Below are 21,239 nucleotides of genomic sequence, written 5' to 3'. Positions count from 1 at the left end.
CTCTTTAACTCTCTCTCCCTTCCGTTTTCTTATATATTCTGTCACAGCGCTTTCTAGTTATCTTAACGTTACTCTGCACTAACATTTTTTGCCACGTGCATTTCTTTTTCCCGCTCATTTTGCTATTACCACTGTTCTTTGTTATCTTCGTTGGCCTCAAAAAAAAAAAAAATATGGCACACACCCACTACGAGGCAGCGGCCAAGACACAGGCAGTGAATTACCGGAGACACAAGCGTTTCTTCCTGTGTCTCTACTTTGCTATCTTTAGTTCTTTTTCTATCTGGCCACAGTACTTTATCTGTCTTTGCTTTGTGTTTCTCTTTTTCATTCTTTAGCTGTTCCCTCCCGGCTGTCTTGTGTCATCTGCACACCTAGCCTGGGGTTGTTGTTGTTGTTTGATAAATATTTATTGTTGTAAAGCTTATTCTGAAGCTCTACCCTTGTTTTCCCGCTCTTTAGGATGACCTGAACGTGCAAAGGAAAAACAAAGCCGACAAGCGTGCATAAAAAAAAAAAAGAAAGCTCTAGAGCGAAGCAAGCAGCGCTCGTGCGGTCAAGCTTTATTTGTGAACTCGAAGGTGTCCAGTACAGGAGAGTAAAGTAAATGGGAGGATATGAAAGACAGAAACTGTGTAAAAAATCTTAAGAACCCCAGCATCGCCCTCTGCGCGGCTGCCATGTAATACAGTGAGCAATGGGACAAGCTCTGTTCGGTGTGGCCTACAACCACGTTAAAAAAAACCTCGCTTGCACGCGCTACGAATCAAGCCAAATCGCATGCAACACTAAAACAGAAAAAAAGACCCGATGAAGGCAGGAAATCCAAAAACATCGCGTAGCCAGGTTACATGCAGAGCCCGGTTGTAGAACTGCGTAGACTATAGTATAGTGGGCCATGTGGAACAAAACAGTGCCGGGTTCGGTCTGAGCACAGTGTGTGTCATTCTAAATGGATGGAAAACTTTATTACGCGAGCGAGTTTGGACCGTGCAAGGTCTCAGGGCCACCGCACAGCCCTCACATTACGCGCATGTGTCCAGGCCACGTAGGGCCATGGCACTGGCACCCCGGTTCACACAGCGAAGTTGCGTGTCCGGGTCCTGCAACGCAAGGAGGGAGAATTGGCAGGGCAGCCGAAGAGGATGTGGTCTATGAACGGGGCGGAAGTAGGATAGAAGCTGAAGGGTGGAAAGAGTTCAGGTCTGGAGTCGCCTCCAGAAGGTGGGTTCTATGAAGTGGGTGAGTAGGGTGCAAAAATTTTCAAGATATCCATGGAAACAACTTCGTGTGCATTCGCACGGATCAGGAATACATTTATTTTGGAAGGGAGTCTCATTCTGCCGTGCGTCGGTCTCATCTTCTCCCATAGGGTGGGGCAAAATGAGACATTCTGAAGTTTTAAATTTCATTAAATTTTACTGTTACTATATTCCTTCATACTTTCATATTTTGTGTGTATGATGTCAGGATGGTAGGAAATAATTCGCCAGTATTTGTTTTTTTATATATTTTAGAACAAAAAATAATGGCGACGATTTTCATATTCGTGTCGCGTTTTGCTCCACTATCCCCTAAGTATAGGAGAATTACGTTTTGCTGCTGATGACGACAGTAAATAATCTAGTGCAGCATATCAGCAGATGAGACAGGATCTACGTATGAGCCACGACCACCGAGATCGGGGATAGAAATATGGTTTGTTGAACCTGCAATGAGCCCTGGAGCGTCACCTAATCTTGGAGTCATCAGTACGCAGCGACTCGAATGTACCACGTCGCGTCGCCGAACCTTCCATCCCGCGCAGACGGACCACGACAGCACACTGTGCGGCGTCAGAGAGCGCCCTCTTTTTGAAGCAGTTGTCAAATAGAAACTACGGCGCGCCTTATTATACGAAAGATATTCGAAAGCCTTACAACATACCTGGTTCATTTAGAATAATATACTATTTGATTCGTTCGCCCAATCGAATAGGGGGACATTCGATTAGCTATTCGAAAATTTCGAATATTCGCGCACCCCTAATAATCTGGTATTGCTAAACGTATCATGCGACCACGTATGCTTCACGGGCAAGTATGCGCTGTCAGCGACAAAAGTCTCCCGAACGAGTGACCAGGACGTAAACCGCGTATAACTGTGCTGTCATCTTATAACTCGTGACCGCATTCATAAAATGACACTCGGGTTCGCATGCTCTCATGTGTGGTAGCGAATTCGGTTGGGCATTCTTAACGGAGTTATGCGCCTAGGTCACCTTTCGCGTGTTCTAGAAAATTTTGCCACCGACTGCACTTATCAGAACAGAAAGCATTCTTGATGCAGACAAATTATCTTTATCTTCTTTTTTTATTTTCATAAATGGAAGCAACCTGCTCTTAGCGTTAGTGTGCTGGTATCCCAACTGTAATGAACAATAAATTGAAAAACCAATCAGAAACTGCGATATTTTTCTACGCAGCGCCTCAGAAAAGCATATGAAATGTCATCCTAGCTTTGATATACTGGTTTATGATGTTTATGGGAGTTTAACGTCCCAAACCAACTCAGGCTATGAGGGATGCTGTAGTGAAGGGCGCCAGAAATTTCGATCACCTGGGGTTCTTTAACGTGCATTGACATCGCGCAGTACACGGGCTTCTAGTATTTCGCCTCCATCGAAATGCAACTTTTCTCTCTTTTTTTTTGTCATTTAGTTGAACAAGAGCAGCTTCGTTCCTGCGGGTCATCATGATGCCATCTTTTTCCCCATCTGACGGATCCAAAAGGATGCAGAACTTGTCCAGTCGCTACCAGTTCGTGACAGAAAAAAAAAAAAAGCTGCGAATGAGCACGCCCACTAAGGAGTGAAATTTCTATTCCCTGAAGCAAGAACATAACAGCGCGAAAACAAAAAACGAAGCATTGCAAATAAAGAATACAGCAACAAAATAAGGCACCGACGTTGACGACGAAGACACGGGCCGGGAAAGACGCCATGGATCACTCACAATTATAAGTTCGAACCTCGGTGCTCATGCGTCGCAGACTGGTGGCGTGTCAAAGAGGCTAAATGAAGAGCTGGAGCCTTCTGAACTAAGTCTGGAAGAGCGGTCAGTGCTTACCTACACTCCGGAAGTCTTCCTGTGGAATGTGTCCATCCACGGAAAAAATGCAGGACGTCACGGAGTGAGAGCCGTTAGCTGAACGCGACACATTTCGGATATGTCGTACTACAACGCCGATGCTGCCTTCACACATCAGTTTGCGCCGCACACAACAGGTGGCGCCACCAGGACTGACGCCATCTCCTGCCTTCTGAGTCGCCGTTCGCAGCATGCGCTGTGTGCTATGCAAACCGTTGCTGCACAGAATGCGTGCGCACATGTCCAGCGTGATTTAACCGCTGCTCCGACCTCGCGACCCGAAAGTCTTTGGTTGAGAGAAGCAGCTTCAGCCAACGGAGTTCCGGACTGAGGACCCGACCGATCCTGCCCCTTAACCCCTCCCCCCCCCCCCCCTAGCCCTTTTTCCTTGAATAAATATTTTCTACTACTAATAATAACCGCTTCCTGTGTACGTATGTCGTGCATTTTTGAAGCAGTGCGCAGTGAGGTAGAGGAGAATGGACTGATAACATCCGTTACCTCCGCCTTTTTTATAACGAGGAAGAGCGCCCCGTAGATCAGGCATGATGTTCTCTGAGGTGGCCAGCGATGGTTTCACTGCTCGTGCCATAGAAGCAAAAGAAGTCGAAGTGACGCCATAGAGCACCACGGGCGCGCGCCACTGGCCTCCAGAAGAAGTAGAACAAGGACAGCAGCGAGTGCTATGCTGGGTCTCGGCAGCCCCGTTTCCTACTTGGGCCCCGTGCTAGTTGCAGCGGCGTGGTTGCTGTCCGCATGCAGCGGCGTCGCAGGAGACGCAGCAGCGCCCGACCTGAACTCCGCCCAGCTGCGGCTTGTGGCCGACAGACTGAAGCTGGACCAGTGCCGGAGCCTCGTCGAGTCGCTCCGCTCTTCCGAGGACTACGCCCTGGACCACACGCCCGACGGTAGGCTACGCGCGCGCAGGCAGCGAGAACTGTGCAGAACCGGCGGGCACAGTCAAAGGGCGAGCATATTCTAAGGACTAGTCTGGTCTAGAAGTCTATTAAAAAAAAACTTAACTCGCGACCTTTAAGGAGCTCGTGAGGCTGAAAAACCGGCGTCGCCCAGGCTGCCGCGGCTTCGTCGCGTCGTTAGTGCGGGAAAAACCTTGCGCAAGCTTTCCACTTCTTGCGGAGGCCACCAGGTGCGCTTATAAGTGAGTGTGCCGTCGTCTTTCGTCCTTGAGGAAGCGGAGTCGAAAGTTTCCATTGCACACGGGGCGTCTGGAACAGTGCGGAGTGATGCCGTCATGTGGATGGATGGTCATGTGGATGGTAGCTTGCTTGCTCCTGACACACATGTGTGATGGAGCCGGTAACGTCTACGAGCGCGGAGCTTTCTTCTGAATCTGCGCCTTCCCTGAATGCTGATGTGCCACCGACATCGACGGGTGCTCGACCACGAGGGAAAGCTATTCCGTTTTTACTAATGCATCTTTAATTTGAGCTCATTAGCGTAAGCAGCTTGGCTCGTGAGGAAGGAAATGGAAGTGGACAGCACCTCTCAGCTTCAAGTATCGTTTAGTCAATGGACCTCGATTTCCCGGGCGATTCGGTGCTTCTTCATGGCTCGGGAGTGGTAGAAGGCTTAAAACAAAGAAACGAGGTATTTTCGTACGACAGCGCAACACCTGTGAAAAATGTTAAATGTTCCAAATGACCTGGCACACTCTCGTATAGTTCACTGGATCACCGATACTAAATTCGAGACGCCGATGGCTGATATCGCTTTCCCTAACGTAGTTCCAGATAGGTCGATCGGTGCAGGTCGCTGCGCTACCAGGAATCGTACCGCCTAAGCAGCAAAGCCAGCATGACAACGGAGCTCTCTTTACCTCGTACTTTTCCCCGAATTTGCGAAAATTCCGCGCACAGCGCTTGCGCACACCCGCAAGCCCCGACGTCTTCCGTGGTGTGTTGCAGGCCACTCGGAGTCCAGCGGCCTGTCCTGCTACCGGTTGCTGGACCTGTGGAACCGGCGGCGGCCGGCCAACAGCACTTTCCACCAGTTGTTGGTGCGGCTTCAGGAGCTCGGTCACCGCGACGTGGCCGACGAACTGGCCCGAGTCGTCTACGGCGAGAAGGTGCTCGCCGTCAAGACCAACTTCCTCTCGGACCCGTTCAGGCAAGGATCCTCACTTCTTCGAACCGCAGGACTTCGAGACTAAGGAGGCCGCAACTAGCGTAGAACATGGAGATAATTGGAAGTCATTGGAAGATAACAGCTGTATCTTAGCGGTACTCAACTATGGGGCAGAAACATGGAGGCTAACGAAGAGGGTTCAGCCATAGCCTCCTGGTTCAGCTTAAGTTAACGACAACGCAGCGAGCTACGGAAAGAAAAATGATACGTGTAACGTTTAAACGGAAGCGGGCAGAGTGGGTGAGGGAACAAACGCTGGTTAATGACATCCTGGTCTAAATCAAGAGGAAGAAACCGGCTTGGGCAGGGCATGTAATGCAAAGGGCTGGATTCCAAGAGAAGGCAAGCGTAGCAGAGGGTGGCAAAAAGATAGGGGGGGAGATGATATTAGGTAGTTCGCGGAGATAGGGTGGGCACAGCTGGCAGAGGACAGGGTTAAATGGAAGGATATGGGAGAGGTCTTTGCCCTGCAGTGGGCGTAGTCAGTCAGATTATGATGATCGGAAGGAGCATCTGTACTGCAGTGCATATAGAGGCTGATAGGGATGATCCGTAAGACGATGGCTCGAAGCTTATTTGCACTATAGAGAGTGACATGGTCGGAATGGCCAAGAATGTTCTGGAACGGGCCTTGCAGCAGGAAATCTTTCATTTTTGGAGCAGACGCCATGTTTTATAGCGGACATACGAACTTCAGAATAGAAGCTTAATATACATATATGCTTTTTATTTGTCAAGGTATATCTTATAGGTGTCACAAACGAGAATACAGCCAGAGTATACTTTAGTACTCTGAGACAGCTAAGCACACAACAGCAGATGAAAATAAAATGGCGTATGACGAACAAGTACTTGCAGGACTCCACTAAAATAGGAATATGTATTTTCATGGCTATCAGAAAAACTCCAGCGAATGGCACACGACGTACTACAGGTGGCGTAAAGCAAATAAAAACCAGACACTCAGCAGCGCAACAAAGATGTAGCGGCTGTTGGAACCAGTTCTTTTCATCTACAGAAAAACTATCATATATAAGTAAAAAAAAAGTGGCTATAAAGCTCTCGATAGAAATTGGCGTACGAAACAGGGTCGTATTAAAAATCATGTCTTTTGTCAACCTAATAAACTGGCACAGAATACGGCACAGCAAAATGCATAAGTATTTTCCTAGCTTCCGCCGTGAGCCTTTGTTTGCCAAGGCAGCCAAGCTTCGAATGCGGAAGCGGTGGCGGCTCGCTTCGACTGCACGTAAGAGCGAAGTTCCGCGCTAACGAAGGTTTGCTTTGTTTTGCGGCATGATATGCGGGCCGCGAAAGCCATCTCCAAGTGGCAAATCCGACGGCTTTCAAAAGTTCTCAACAGTGGGACTGGCGCGAGCAGGAAAAACCGCCGAGAGATTCTGCTGTGCGCTCCCGCCATTCTTGGGGCGAGCAAAACCCTGCACGTTCGCGCCTTACCCAGACATCGAAAAAAAAAAAGAAACAAGCGAAGTCGCATGCCGACCTATGCAGGACGTGTATTTTTCGCGCTCTTTCTGAGTTAACCTACCCAACGATATGCAAACTAAAAAAACACGCACTTCTTAACACAGCATTAATTCGACGGGAATAAACGGCACAATCAGATGCGTGCTTTATTAATTGACAAGCCGGTGACCAGCCACAGGCTTCACTTATTACTGGTTTTAGACTTTTTTAAATCATGCTTTCATTCATGCCGAGAACCGGTTCTCTATTAAGACATGCCGATACCTGACACGTGAATTTCAGAGAAACTGCATGACTTCATCCGGAACACTCCATAGAATTGCTCACGACTGTTCTAAACTATTGAGTGATGTCGCGTATGGCTACCCGGGTTGACATGCGTTTCCCTCTACCATCAGGACTGCTCTAAACAGGGCTTTCATTAGTTGCACTTTCTGCCTTGAATGGCAGACAGATGAAGTGCGAAGTGAAACTCGCACTGCCGCCGTTTGGCGTTGGCGACAGCTCTTTCACCCAAAAACACCTGTTTGTAGCAGCATGAAGCAGCGTTATTAAAACGGCGCAGACAGGCGCAATTGGAGCACATTTCCCATCATTGAGATATATCCCTGCCTTATAGCCAACCCTAGGCCTCGGGGCAAAAGTGTGACAACTGTAACGCCCACTTCACGAGTAACCACAGACATTACAGACGTTTATAGAATAGGGTGCCGCTATAGGGGCAGCGGAGGGTAGTGCGCAGGCGCAGGACAATATATAACGACCTCCTTCAGGTTATGTCCTGCGCCTGCGCAGTGCCCCCCGGCAGGTAACAACGTACGACACGCTTCAACGGACTTGGGCTCCTGGGGCCAGCGGAGTCTCCTCGTTCTGGGATCCCGAAAACTGAAGACGGCCGGAAGACGGACGCTCCTTGATCTACGCTACGCCGCCCCGCCGCCAAACGATCCTCCAGCGTCCGATGTCTCAGACGTCAAACACGACGCCCCAGAGCTACGGCGAAGCACACGGCAACGTCACAAGCCCTGTTTCCACCCACTTTCGGAGAGACGTTGAACTAATTGTTTCACAAAGAAAAGATATAGCAGAGTTCAGTCCCTCTGACGTCACGCTGCTGACAACCCAGCATCGTGACCTATTACGTTGTTGTTCACCAACAGCTGGGCTGCCTACATGGTGGCAGCGGTGGGGTCAGAGTGACTCAACTCTGCTACAGTACAGCACAACGCGCCTGTGTAGTCTACTATAGATGCTCAGGGCTAGTAAGCAAAAAGGTAAAGCAGTACAGCCCAACACCTAGTGAACCGTCTCTCGCCGAATATTTATGCGCAAAGCATAGCCCTTCCTGGTTATTATTTACACCCGCTCCAACATACCTTTAACGCATTTCCTCAAACAGCGCTAACCGTGCTCACATGTGCTTAAAACACGCCCCTGAGAATTTGTGGCGCCGCAGTCACAACAGCGCGCATGGAGGAGGAGGAGGTAGAAGAGGAAAGGCAGGGAGGTTAACCGGAAGAATAATCGGTTTGCTACCCTACACGGGGGGGGGGAAAGGAGTGAGGGGATAAAAAAAAAGAAAGAGAAAGGAGAGCAACAGAAAATTGAAGTCACTCTAAAACGTCATCCTCCTATGATGAGGATGACCTCTCACAGGCCACTCTCCATTCCAGGCAGCTGAGCCCACACAAGGACCTGCGGGCCCGGAGCGAGCTCGTCGAGGCCTCAAAGTCGCCGGACGAACACCCCGGCCACGGCGAAGGGGACGAGCACGGGTCCACCGTGGAGCTGGTGACGTTCGCGCTGGCGCTGTCGCTCATCATGCTGCTGGGCACGTTCATCTGCAACCGGCTCACCAGCCGGTGCACCATCAAGCTGCCGCCGAGGAGCTTCCGGGAACACGTCGTGCGGGAACGCGACTCGCGGGAGTCCACGCTCAGACTGCTGCCCGAGCACGTGTGAGGACATGGCACGCGCCATGCTTCGGAGAGACGACCGCGGTGTAAATAAGAAGGAAAGGAGCCCCGTGCTGTAGTGTGTGTTATCTTGTGAACGGTATTACATGAAGGCGGCATCAGGTGACGTAGTACACACTTACCCTAAACTATGCTCACCTGTGCTTTTGCCAGTGCACAGAAGCGTCGTTTGAATTTGAATAGCAGACGGCGTTAGCTATTTGCGCGAAACAGCAAACGGGCACTATGATAATTTCAAAATGAGCCAACGAATTCTGAATGGATACGCCGAGTAACCATCCATCTCAAATCCATGACAGAGTTTAGAGAGTGGAGAAGGATGTCAAAGTTATCGGTTGAGAACCTGGCATCGTAAAGCCCTGTATCGAACCTCCTGCATGGGGCGAGGTTTGCGGTTACATTCGAAACATTTAGATGCACCAGCGTACTTTTGGTGCAGCATGCGATGGTATTTGCATGCTTACACCAACGCTCGGCGTGGGGGGGGGCAATAGCTGTGACAATGTTTTGCGCAGTAGTGCAGAAAGACAGATGCGACTGATCAGTGTACACACTAAAAGAAGAAATCTCTCATTGAAGAAAATGAGCATTAAATTTATTGCAGAAAAGGTGTAGCACATTCTAGGTCGGCTCACATCGCTCATGCAACTCAGGTCTTATGAGGTGCTAGATGTGCCGCTACTTTCGCCCACTTGTGTTCATAAAGTTGTCCAAAGTGCTCGGATCCCTTGGCTGCTTTTGCAGCTTGAGGAGTCTCTGCCATCAGCCGCTTTTCTTCCAGCTGAACAGCACGCTCGGCGTCCCTTTACAGTTATGATGCTTTATGGGCCACAATGTTCAGCATTTCTCTCCCTCTGTCTCGGCGTCCTTCGCTGCTTTCTCTGCTGGACGCACCGCAGAGTCCGGGCAGCCTTCTCACCTTCGTGTGCAGCAATCTAAAGCTGCCGTTGCTGAGCCTCCCTACTATTACAGCATCAGAAGTACAAGAGGATATTCTTCACAAAACTAGATGCGCCCCAACAAGCTCAGATATGCCTATGAAGAAAAGCTTGCTCTCGAACTCTCAGTCAAGAGTTAGCTCTGGAGCTCACCATCACCTACGGGTTACCCCTTTCTCCACGCCATTGAGTAAAATTAAGTAAGAGTAAAACTCTCCACAACCTCCAATCAACCCCACAGGTCATTTCACACAGAGTAATGCCAGTGCGTAACTGTGGCCAACAATTCGGTACCGAATCGATGTGGCAAACCGCAGTTACCCCGTTTTCAAACCTCCTTCCTCCATACGGCCCACTGCGAATGCGCTCTGCTTCTCTGGTTTCATGTCAGTTCAGTGACCATTTCCGCAGCATGGCCGCATAGTTAAACCGTATGGCAGTGCGCTGGTTTCACGGTGCGAAGCGGTGGATTACTTCCATTGATTGGATGACTGCTGTCATCAAAGCCTCTGGTTTGGAGCAAGGATACTCCACACGGCACTCCTGTCAAGCAATTTAGTGTTTTGGACCGTGTGCTCACGAGTTGCGCGACAAAATCGTCGCTGCGTGCGTGCTTTCTTTTACAGTGCCCTGTATCAACTTAAGCACCTATAAAACAGACAAATATTTTGAATAGGACTCTCCCCGACCCTATGACATTACTCCTCCAAAGCTTGTTTTCTAGGCTCCGAGGGCCATGCACAGAGCTGGGATGTTTAATCCGATTTAAATTATGAAAATCGGCCACACAGGAGAATAATTCGAAGTTTCTAAGAATGCTCAGAATGTGTAGATTGCATTCCCATGGTAAAAACAAGAGTTCAGATTCCTCTTTATTGCACCTTTAAACCCCAAATATGACCAAATTTTATTCTGCCTGCTATCTTCGAAATGCTCTGCAAGACATTAGTGAACATGAACAGCGGTATGAAATTTGCCTATGCCGCATAAATACCTTTACCGAATTTCCCCTTCCAGGCAGTTCAGGCTTCAGTTTCAGCAGAACGGTGCATGGCTGTGACATCACCAGTAGACTCGAGATCACGCGAGGCATACAGGAAATACAGTAGCTGGAATGCTAAATGACCACAAGAAGCAATTAATCAGTGTAGATATGGAGCAACTGAACTGCCAGAGCCAATCAAAACCCTATAAGATATCAGCAAGATGCAAGTATCAAGAGACAACACAAAACAGCAAGAAAACAATTATTTCGTTTTATTAATGGCATGACAGTTTGCCTCCACGTGACAAGTGCATAGACACTGCAGCCGACAATGATTTCATATAAATAAAATAGCGCTCTCTGCTTAAGTCTGTGAACACTAAGCAAGAACTGGCAGCACGGAGAGACGTTTGTAGATGCTTGTAACAGTTACACTGCACTCGCTGCAGGTGGCTCATTTAACAAGCGGGCCAAATGCATTTATATACAAGAGCTCGATACTGTGCTTCCACCCACCATGCTGCGCTGCGCTGCGCTCCTACAAGCAAGTTGCGATAGTAGTGTCCGGCACAATCAGACGTGCAGCTGGTCGCTAGCACATGGCTGTATGTGTGCCTAACAGGGCTGGTTAAAGCTAGCTGCCAATAATGAGCCACCTGTGTCTGATCTCCTCCACCTGTTTCGACACGAACGGTTCTCGCACGCGCACTTTTACTTCAAGCTTGCCACCGCTGGGACGCTTGCTGTCGTAGACCTTCAAGAAAAGGAAAACAATTTCTGGGTTGTTTCCACCACACCAAAGTATTCTGCAAGTACTAACTGGTACTCAAAGGCTCTAATGAAGGTTACGAAGCACTGCATCTTTCGACGAAGCCAACTTTCACTGTTCAAATATAGTCAGACAAAAAGTAGCAGTCTTCCAGAAAAGCAAAGATTAAACTGTCTTTATTAAACATGGTAGCTATCAGCAAATATGGCTATGAGCAACAACTACATGCTACTGTGTACTGGTTCTGGAACAATCAGCGGTCACTGCTACAAGCACTAAGTCATAACTGCAAGTCACTGTAAGCTGAAGTCATTGCCTGGGCTTCAAGGTGCCCTAACATCCATTCATTCCAAATTATTACCAAGAGTGCCAAGATAGTTCACCAGTGGTGGCAAAAAGCCCCCCAAAAAACAGGTATAGGAAGCACCATGCCACTCAACCATGTGAAGCCAAGAACTGGTATACCCCCTGTCCCTGCAATCTACCAGTCCCAACTCCCCCTCTCCCGTGAATAGGCCTTTGCGCCATCTCCATTTACTAAAGATTACTCAACTTAACTCAACATGGCTAAGTCTTACATACCTTATCTTAAATTAAGCTAAGACTATCACACAAACGCACAGGAAACTTTAAAGTAAACAACGGTTCAACCTCATATCTCTGCACACGCATATTTCACAGGGGAAAAAGAGAGGGAACTTACATCGTAGCTGTCATGAATCTCACATTTGTTTTCCAATTCTTCAAACTTGACAGAAGCCGTGCCTATCACGGCATCACTTCGCAAAAATCCCCTGCAAGAAAGGAAGGTTTCAACAATGTCCCACATTAGCATTCATGCCTTTAAGTGCCTGAAATCAAGAGAGCTGGCGGTCGCACCTTTTTGCCCACACTTCACATTTGATGGGGTGTCGTTTCATGACCCTTGCAAGGCTGCGCGACTTCCGGTTGACTTCAAACTTGAACGTCTCGTTGAACTCTGCGAGGAGAAGGCAGATCTGCTAGCACACACATGAGGGTCTGAGCAAAAGCTGCACAGCTCAGTGATCCTCAGTTCAATGTCCTGAAACAGTAGTCATCATGAAGGGTGTTTCACATAACAGGAGGTGTGAAGGAAAAAAACAGCTACACAGAGCGGGTCTGAAACCGAAGCAGCACTGTTGCAGCCCAGAGCAGCCGTGAAAATTATAAACTACCTTAACCTGACTATTCAATTCAAATCCATTAACTTCTAAGGCACTGGAGGTACACATATCATTTTAAACTGTAAATCATAAAAATAAAACCCTATGCGGATGACCTTCATAGAAGTAGCTTTACTCCAAAAGTGTTTTTAGCACCTCAACAAAAGCACCGAATTAGAGGCATGTTCCTTAAATATCGTGCCCACCCACACTGCACACATCCACACACACATACTTAATTTCATTCTCTTCCAGCCTTGTGCGCTTCGTTCAAAGCACAGAGAAAATATTTGGGACACCTACTATACCTCAAATGATTTATGACACTCTTTTAATTGCATCCCTCTTTTTTATGCTTCTTCGTTGTTCTGAGAGAAAATTATTCACTCTAAAATGTTGATTAGATTAGTGTGAGACAAAATTTGTGGATCCATTTGTTTTAGGAGACCATCCAGTTTCAGTATAACCTCGGCGGAGAGGTTAGCTGAAATCACAGTAAGCTTGGGAGTATGAATGCAAGTCAATGACAACCGCCCTGACACAAACCAGCGCCTCACCTGGATTGTTCGTGTCCTTCACGGTCCTGGTCCTCGCCGACTGTGGTGCATCCTGAAAGCAGTAAATATCACCAATTACACGCCTGCAAGCACAAGGGCCCCAATGTCTAGCCCAAATTTCTTCAAGGACTGATCGTTACCACAATCAAACACTTCCCACTGTCACAAACTCCCCCGGAGCAATAAGCCTCTCAAATATTTTTGTGAAGTTCGGTTAGTGTCTGATTGCACAAAAACAGTGAGAGGTTTTAGGACAGGCCCTCTGAATCAATCACTTCAGCTACCAGTACTTCATTGAAAATGGGCCAATTCAACCTTGCTGGCACCAATTTACAAAATCCAGCTACTGCAAACACTTACGTAAAATTAAAACCAAAGATCCATAAAACAACAGTAAAAATCAGCTCACAAAGTAAAATAATTAGAACTGTAACCCAGAGGAAGCAAAAATGCGGCACAAACTGATTAGAAATAGCAAAACTTAGATCATGATTATGACCATAAATAGAAATTAATAAATTCTGTTTGAATACACAATAATTGTTAATTACAGGGTATAACGTCCCAAAGCGACATATGGACTATGAGGGATAGTGTAGTGCAGGGTTAATTTAGACAACCTGGGGTCCTTTAAAAGGGCCATGAAATGGTCCTTACTGAGGTTAAGAAAAGCTTAGGAGCGATCGGTATTCTATCACTCGTCTTTGCATCGCAAAAATTTCAAATTTCAAACCTAGCTTCATTAACACCGAAGATACTATTGGCGATTAAAAATGATGCTACTCTTCTCCCCCCAACTCATACATGCCGAGGTGCCAGAAAAAAATAAAGAAAACGAGTTGCAACTGCACCCTGCCAGGCTCCATCTCGCCCACTTCAATTAGGCACACCCAATAGAAATGCTCGCCCAGATTGCCCATCACGTTATCAGGGTAGGGACGGACGGCTAAGAACGCACAGTGCGGTGCCGCCCTAATCGGTTGCGAGCAGCAATTTTTAAAAGCTATCTGTAAATTATAGTTCAAGCAGAGCTTCTAAATTTGACTTGAATACTCATAAAGACCACTTTTACAGTTTTGTTGCATTAGAATTTGATTATGAAAATCATCTCAGGGTCCCTTTAATGCGCACTGACATCACACAGCACACAGGCGTCTTTGTATTTCGCCTCCATCAAAATGTGGCCGCAATAGCCGGGATCATAACACAGTCTTGACATCAGCAGCCGAACGTCAAAGCCACTGCAGCAGGTTGAATACACAATGCATTCATGCTAAGAGTGGCAGAAAAATGTGTGCACCTCTAGAAAACATTCTACTGAAATTTCAATTACGAGTTCTATGATATTAGTGCATTAGTATTCTATGAGGTGTCAGTGTAATATGGTGATATCTGTACATCAGCACCATGTTGGAAAAATACAGCAGAATTTAATTTCACCCACCTAAGTTAAATTAAACATACATGCTGAAATTTCAAACCTGGAAAGTGTCGAGCATCGACTTACATTGGGGAAGGGAAATGTGACCATCACATAGGAGTCCAAGTCGTCGGGCTTCCCTGCGCAGCGGTGCGTGTGAGTGAGAGAAATGAGAAGCAGCAGCTTACTTGAGCAAGACGTGTCACGAGAAACACATACGGGCACATCCGCACGCCAGCGCACTCTTGACTGTGACCTTCCGACCTAGACACGTCGTCAAAAACACGACAAGGGTGCTTCAGGCTTGCAGCTCAGAGCCAAGCTCAAAGCAGAGCAGCAAAGAGAGGCTGCGTCAAACCAGTGGTTAAGCACCAGTGGTAAACTAATACCCCTGTCACAAGGGCACTTTCGATCCTCATTGAACTCTATCTGCATCGAGATTTTCGAGCATGCTCGAAACATTCGGTGCTACACGGGCATTTTTAATGCTCCTTGAGAAGTTTGCCTCGTGTGTTAGGTGGCGCCAAATGTTCCTCCAACAGCCAGAGCGTGGTGATGTCCGGCAACACTGTGCAGTCGGGTGCAGCGGCAGCCAAATCCGTAGCGCCAGACGTGTCGCACACCTCTGCTGCTGTGCAATGGAACCCGAGGGTCCACAACGCCTCCGTGATTTCTGCGCAGACTGCGGCGTTTCTCTTCTGGCGCCGCAAATCATCTTAGGCGGTCTTGCCAGCAGTCGATGAGAGCGGCTGTCTCGCGCTCTCTCCACAGTTTGCGCGTCAACGAGCAGGAGGACGCCATCTTTGTTTACGCTGAGGGCGGAGCGTGGTTGGCGTGGTGTCTAGATTATTTATAAATATGTTTGCATATAAGCAGGCATAGTGCCTGAAAATGTTCTGTCTTGCATTTTAATCAATTACAACAACAACAATTGTGGTTTTGTTTTGTTAACTAGTGTTTATTTTTATAGCTTGGTGAGAGCAAGAGTGCTTTCAATTGTGCTTGGAACCTCAAGCACTCTTGAGGAGTCTGCATCGAGTCAAGCAGGATCTGCATTGAGTTCGATGAGCATTGACTCAATGAGGATCGAAAGTGCCCGTGTGACAGGGGTATAAGACGCTTGCTTTTTCTATTCACCTAACGTGAAGAACAGTGGTTAAGCACTAGAGGTAAACTAAGATGCTTGCGTTTTCCATTCACCTAGCGTGAGGTGCTGAGACAGCCAAGGCAGCTCAGGTGAGGTAAGGCAAGCGGTGCACATTAGCACTAAGCAAAATGGAGCCTTTCAGTGCCCTAAACGGGTGTGCAGTCATGCTTAGCATTCAATCCTTTAGTCATCATTTAAAAGCAACATATTGCATTGACACAGAAGAACAATTTCTTTAAAAACTGACACAAAACTTCCTTTCACTGCATTCATTTTGGGAATTTTTAACACTGCGTATTTAATGCAAAGTGAACACGAAACAGTAAAACACTGATAAAATGTGTAATTTGAGGTCAGGATTGAAATATGCTGTACCACTGATTGCAGCCAAGGCGGACGTTAGTGTTTGGCAAAGAATTCAAATTTAAAATGTTTGAATCTGTAATTCTGAATTTAATTTGGCCCCGAACCAAGCGGTACTATTCAGCAGCATCAAACATTCTAAAATTTTGAGCTTTATTTTGGGAAGACCATTAGCCAAGCCCATTTTCTTTGACCTCATTTTGTTAAGCACCCCTTCTATTGGAATCCACTCCAAGAGAAGGCAAACTTAGGTGCGGGAAACAGAGTCAGGTAAGTGGATGAGATTAGGAAGTTTGCAGGGATAGGGCAGTCGCAGCAGGTGCAATAGAGGGTTATAAATGGAAATCAATGGAAGGGGCTTTTTCCTTGCAGTGGATAAGATAAGGCTGCTGCTGCTGCTACTGATGATGACGATGATAATGATGACTTCTGTGAAGCTTGATCAGCTCCAGTATATCTATTTTCTCATTCCCACACCATCAACAGCACTGCATCCACGGCATTAAGGTATTCACTAAGATTCAAATAGTGCTCAAACAAAAAAAATGATGTGATTTGTGTTCACTTCAAAGTAAAGAACTATATTTCCATGAGCCTAACAAAAATTCAATGGTGATGACACTAATGTGAAAGCATGCCTAGCTGAAAGCCAGTTACCAAGAATCCACGACAGCGTGAGCTCTCTGGTGCAGCTTACAAGCCTGCAAGCATCAAGCCGTGTTTTCAACGACATGCAAAGCTTGAACTCGCACGAGGTCACATGTCACCAAGCACCAAATGCACAATTGCGCATGCAAAGTATCCTGCCTTGCAAAACTTCAAGCAAACATTATTCAGAGAGAAATTTGTCATAAGCATCCACCCAAGGACAGCCATACAACTAGAGAGGAAACCTCCTAAAAATGTTTGTAGTTCAGGAAAAATTAGTTCTGGTCCTGAATTGTGTCATTGATCAAATGAGCCTTGCCCTGCCCTCTGCTACCTTGCCAGGTTAACTTAGTTGCTAGACCTAATTCCCCGGACGCTGGTGGTCCTGGGTTCGATCCATGAACCAGGACGACTTTTTCTTCAATTCCTGAAGCTTCCGACAGCTGCATAGCCTTCACTCAGGTGAATGCTAATGAATAACTGCTCCCTAAACTGAAACCTGCTCCACTTTAGATGATTCCCCCGAAACACATTCCACCATAAGCAGATGCACACTAACCACAACAGCCAAAATTAGTCCTTGCGAATCTACAACTAAGTGGTTCTCTGGCAGAGCATATTGCAAAACCTGCGCCATCAGGACAAAAGCAGCATGGGCCTGATCTCAGACAGAGATGGCACAAGACTAGATTTCATTTCCACCTAGCTTTGTCACACTGGAACACAGTGCTCCTAGTAAGAGATTGACATTTCATGCAAATCCCACACAAAAAGCAGTGAAATAATAACCAGCTCAAATGAAAGTTGAAGAAAAATATAAAAATTTACTAACCTGGCAAGTTGACTCCTCTGACTATTGCCACTTCAATGTCGCTATCTGTCAAGTCGTGATTGCACCTGAGAGTGTAAAGATAAAATAAATAATAAATGAAACTGTTTAACTACCTTGCCCTATCAAAGTTTTATTCTAATCTGTACATACATCCTGCAGGAAGACTGCTTAGAACTGAAACGCGCATTTATTCAAGGGCATAACCTTTAATTCCACAACATCACAATAAGACGGCACTAACAAGCCAAAAACATGCCTTTTAGTACTCAAACTTGCCACATTGCCTTCAGCTTAGCAGTACTCCTCTGATAACCACCAACAGATTTAAACTAATGGCCATACTACCCTAAACATTTAATCATGCTAATATTTTTTGCACATTCAGGTATCTTATTTCCTTTTCTGCAATGGTCCAAAAAAGGTTCGAGTGCTGAAAACTGTATATTACAGTTACTTTATGGCATATAAATACATAAAATGGAGAAAACTATTTGCTTGTTTTCCATTACCACAAAAGCATGTGCTCAGAAGATAAATCGAAGAATGACAGGTAGAACTACAAAGGTGAACAGCAAACGGTGTGGTTTTGTAGCCTCATGTCTAGGCATTCAAGCATAGAAACTAGCAGCAAGTTCAAACTGCAATATGCCAGAAACAGAGATGCCTCATTCATCTGCTGCACTTGTCTAGGTACGTGAAACTTGATCAAAACAAAAACAAAAAATAATAATAATCAATGCAAAAATAAGAAATCACCAAGCTAGCAATGCACACAGAATTACTAAACAATAACACATACTCGACCCCTACTGGTTATTTTAAAGTAAAAACAAGAAACACTGAAGATGACACTAATGTATGCTAGTTTCATCATCTTCATCTTGCTCCACACTAACAGTGGCATAAATTAATAGCTGTAAAAAACTAAGCATTGCCAAACTGAGTATCAGAAGTCAATAATGTCACTGCCACCTATACAGCATAACCCGCCAAAAGAAAAATCACTCAGACCAGCCAAAATCTTTGCTATATCGGAGTCTACAAGTTGTTCGTAACGGCATACTCTAAGGAGATGGCTGCTGTCTGGCAATTTGGCTTGGTTTGGTTTGGTTTATTGGGGTTTAACGTCCCGAAGCAAATCAGGCTATGAAGGGTGCTGAAGTGAAGGGCTCCGGAAATTTCGACCACCTGGGGCTCTTTGACGTGCACTGACATTGCACAGTACACGGGCCTCTAGAATTTCTCCTCCAAAGAAATTCGACCGCCGCGGCCGGGATCGAACCCGCGTCTTTCGGGTCAGCAGCCAAGCGCCGTAACCACTGAGCCACCGCGGCGGGGCAGCAATTTGGCTGTTAACAAAAACGGTGCTCCTGCATCTGCTGTTCAAACTGCCCTTATCATCCCATTATGTGCTAATGAATTATTTTGAGCTATCACATTTCACGTTGTCGTTTTCATACCGTTCTTGTGGAAGTAGTGCATCTGCATGAATATAACACGAAGGAGGGGAGCTTTCCTCCTTTCTTCTCATTAAAACCCTTTCTCTCTCTCTTCCTTTATTAGCAGCCAGAGCAGCCTTCTTTCCTCTTTCATAATCAGCTTTACTTTTTTTTACGTGCATGCCACACCCTTCGCCTCACGATCCCCAGGGCTTCGAAAAGTTGGCTTCTTCCCACCGCTTAGGAGCCACATGGTTAACACTTCATTCTTGTAGTTATCACCATCTAACAGACTGATGCACAAACACTCTTCATTCAGCAGCAGGCCTTACCGCACAATGGAGAACACCCTGGTTTCATAGTGGAAACGGGGGAGCGGGTCATTGCGCTGCCTGAGATTTTTCACAACCAGGAGATCGCGATTGGTGTCCTGAGCGAGCTTCTCGAACCTAGTGGAAAGAAAAGCACAAGAGGAAGGAGCCAACGCAGCAGTAGGTCAGAGACACCATGAATGCTCGAAAACATCCCAGCCTGGGCAAATGAGAATTAAGAGCGTGTAATGAGTGCTTCACAGATCCCTCAGAGTCCTCATACTCCCATGGCCCGGTGGTGCGGCAGTCAAGTGATGTGCCATTTCCCTGGGATGGAAGGTGCTCCCAGCGGTGGGCCTTGTGCGACCCAGGTTGCGTTTTCCGAGCGACCAATCATTAATCTAACTGCCACCTTCCACAGTGGCCAGTTTGCTCACTATCTGATGGGCAGGTTGTGATGATGTCACAAGGTCACATGACCCAGGTGGACCACTTTCCTCCTAGGTTGCTCTCTGGGGACCACCTACCACAGCCATGGCCATGATTTTTCACCCAAAACGTCGACAATGCCGACACCAGATTTTCTGGTGAACAGGGCCTTTAATTAACACTGTCACATTAAAAATGACGAAATGAGAGTGTATGGAAATATGAGAAACTAAAAGTAAACTGCATCTATTCTAGCAAATGAGAACTTCATGTTACAATGCACAAATGCAGAACATGTTTAAATCAATAGAGTGGAAAAAGAGTGGTACCACATAGAATGAAATCACCCCCCCCCCTCCCACACATCGCATTCAGCGAGTGGAACCGACTGAGGTGTAGTGGCTACCATTTCCTTTGTTTTTCTGAGCACAGCATAGCCATGTAAAAGTGCTCTTAAGTGAAGCAAAAAAGTAGATGTAGCAAAGAAAACCTTTTACTAATTTTTGTTACAGTTATGCGACACGCAAAGTCCAGTGACAACAAAGCCATTTTAGAAGCCAGTACAAGAATCGTCTATAGTTGTACATGAGAAAGAGCAGGTGAATACAAGACCATTTAGATCGACCCCGAGCTGCAAAATGTGCAGGAGGTTCTTACTTGGTGCCAGAAGACACATCGCCCAACTTGAAGAAATGGTCCTTGTTCTGAACGCACATCTGCAACACAGCACACAAGATATTTCAGGAATGCCATTCATGCGTATGCCGATCAGCATGAAAGAGGACACCAAAACAAAACTGACTATACAGTAAAAGCTCGTTAATTCGAACTTCACAGGACCGGGAAAAACGTTCGAATTATCCGATGTTCGAATTATCGAATGGCCGCGAAAAAACCGACAAGAACCATTTGCATTACGGTGTATGTAGGGTATTTACTCGCGTAACGAACCCACTCACATAATGAACCCACCCACCCCCGATTTTTGCCTAAGAATCTGAAAAAAAAATAAAGCGTCAGTCGTTAACGCTTCCCTCCGTTTGGCACCGTCACCGCCCCCAACGCATTTCTTGGCGGCGCGCCAAGATGCTACGCAGCGATAACCTCACTTGACGTTAGCTCCAGCAAGGGGGAAGCGAACTTTGGCAGAGTGCCAGCGCTTGTGCCGGCGTCTTGTTCGCGGCTGAGCGCGTGCTTCCGTTGGCGATCGACCGATGGGCGGAAACATGGACAACACTCGCAAAGAAAAAAAAAGTTTTTCGCTCGTAATTTGTAGCGCCCGTCCGAAGTCATAGCCTTCATGGGCGTTGGCTGGGACCGCGCTGACAGTGCTTATCGGTATTTTCGAATTAACAGGGCTCGAATTAACGAGCATTTAGTTTCGAGTTCCGGAGGTTGCGCGGAAAAGAGGGTAGGCAGCCGCCAGCGCGGTCGCCAACCCCCTTCCCTCCGGTGCCGCCGGCCACCGCGCCAGTGATGG

At 46.8% G+C, this 21,239-nt stretch overlaps 2 protein-coding genes across 5 annotated transcripts in view; one reads left to right on the top strand and one right to left on the bottom strand.

Moving 5' to 3' along the window:
• Positions 1–3,813: 3,813 nt before the first annotated feature.
• Positions 3,814–8,808, top strand: LOC149335003 (uncharacterized). Its single transcript, XM_089551700.1, has 3 exons — positions 3,814–4,036; positions 5,054–5,255; positions 8,435–8,808. The coding sequence occupies exons 1-3, from the start codon at positions 3,814–3,816 to the stop codon at positions 8,721–8,723; spliced, it is 714 nt and encodes a 237-aa protein (XP_089407826.1). The 3' UTR covers positions 8,724–8,808.
• A 2,109-nt stretch (positions 8,809–10,917) lies between these two features.
• The window catches only part of l(2)gd1 (lethal (2) giant discs 1), a 37,022-nt gene continuing 26,700 nt past the window's right edge, over positions 10,918–21,239 (bottom strand). For 3 of the 4 annotated variants that reach the window (XM_089551697.1, XM_089551695.1, XM_089551698.1), the window contains exons 17-25: positions 20,417–20,475; positions 19,352–19,468; positions 17,581–17,645; positions 14,810–14,854; positions 14,678–14,730; positions 13,171–13,222; positions 12,309–12,408; positions 12,133–12,223; positions 10,918–11,414 (exon numbers count right to left, since the gene is read on the bottom strand). In XM_089551697.1, coding sequence (XP_089407823.1) covers positions 11,295–11,414; positions 12,133–12,223; positions 12,309–12,408; positions 13,171–13,222; positions 14,678–14,730; positions 14,810–14,854; positions 17,581–17,645; positions 19,352–19,468; positions 20,417–20,475 — 702 coding nt within the window. In that variant the 3' untranslated portion in view covers positions 10,918–11,294. The remainder of the gene's footprint in view (positions 11,415–12,132; positions 12,224–12,308; positions 12,409–13,170; positions 13,223–14,677; positions 14,731–14,809; positions 14,855–17,580; positions 17,646–19,351; positions 19,469–20,416; positions 20,476–21,239) is intronic. The other variant, XM_089551696.1, reaches the window with a different exon arrangement.

The sequence above is a fragment of the Amblyomma mixtum genome, chromosome 7 (genome assembly GCF_055824585.1).
Source record: "Amblyomma mixtum isolate Tamu chromosome 7, ASM5582458v1, whole genome shotgun sequence".
NCBI lineage: Eukaryota > Metazoa > Arthropoda > Arachnida > Ixodida > Ixodidae > Amblyomma > Amblyomma mixtum.
This window is presented reverse-complemented; position numbering and strand designations above follow the sequence as displayed.

Coding starts and splice junctions, on each gene's coding strand:
- LOC149335003 (XM_089551700.1), top strand. CDS start 3,814: ATGCTGGGTCTCGGCAGCCCCGTTTCCTACTTGGGCCCCGTGCTAGTT. Junction 4,037..5,053: donor CCTGGACCACACGCCCGACG/GTAGGCTACGCG, acceptor GGTGTGTTGCAG/GCCACTCGGAGTCCAGCGGC. Junction 5,256..8,434: donor TTCCTCTCGGACCCGTTCAG/GCAAGGATCCTC, acceptor TCTCCATTCCAG/GCAGCTGAGCCCACACAAGG.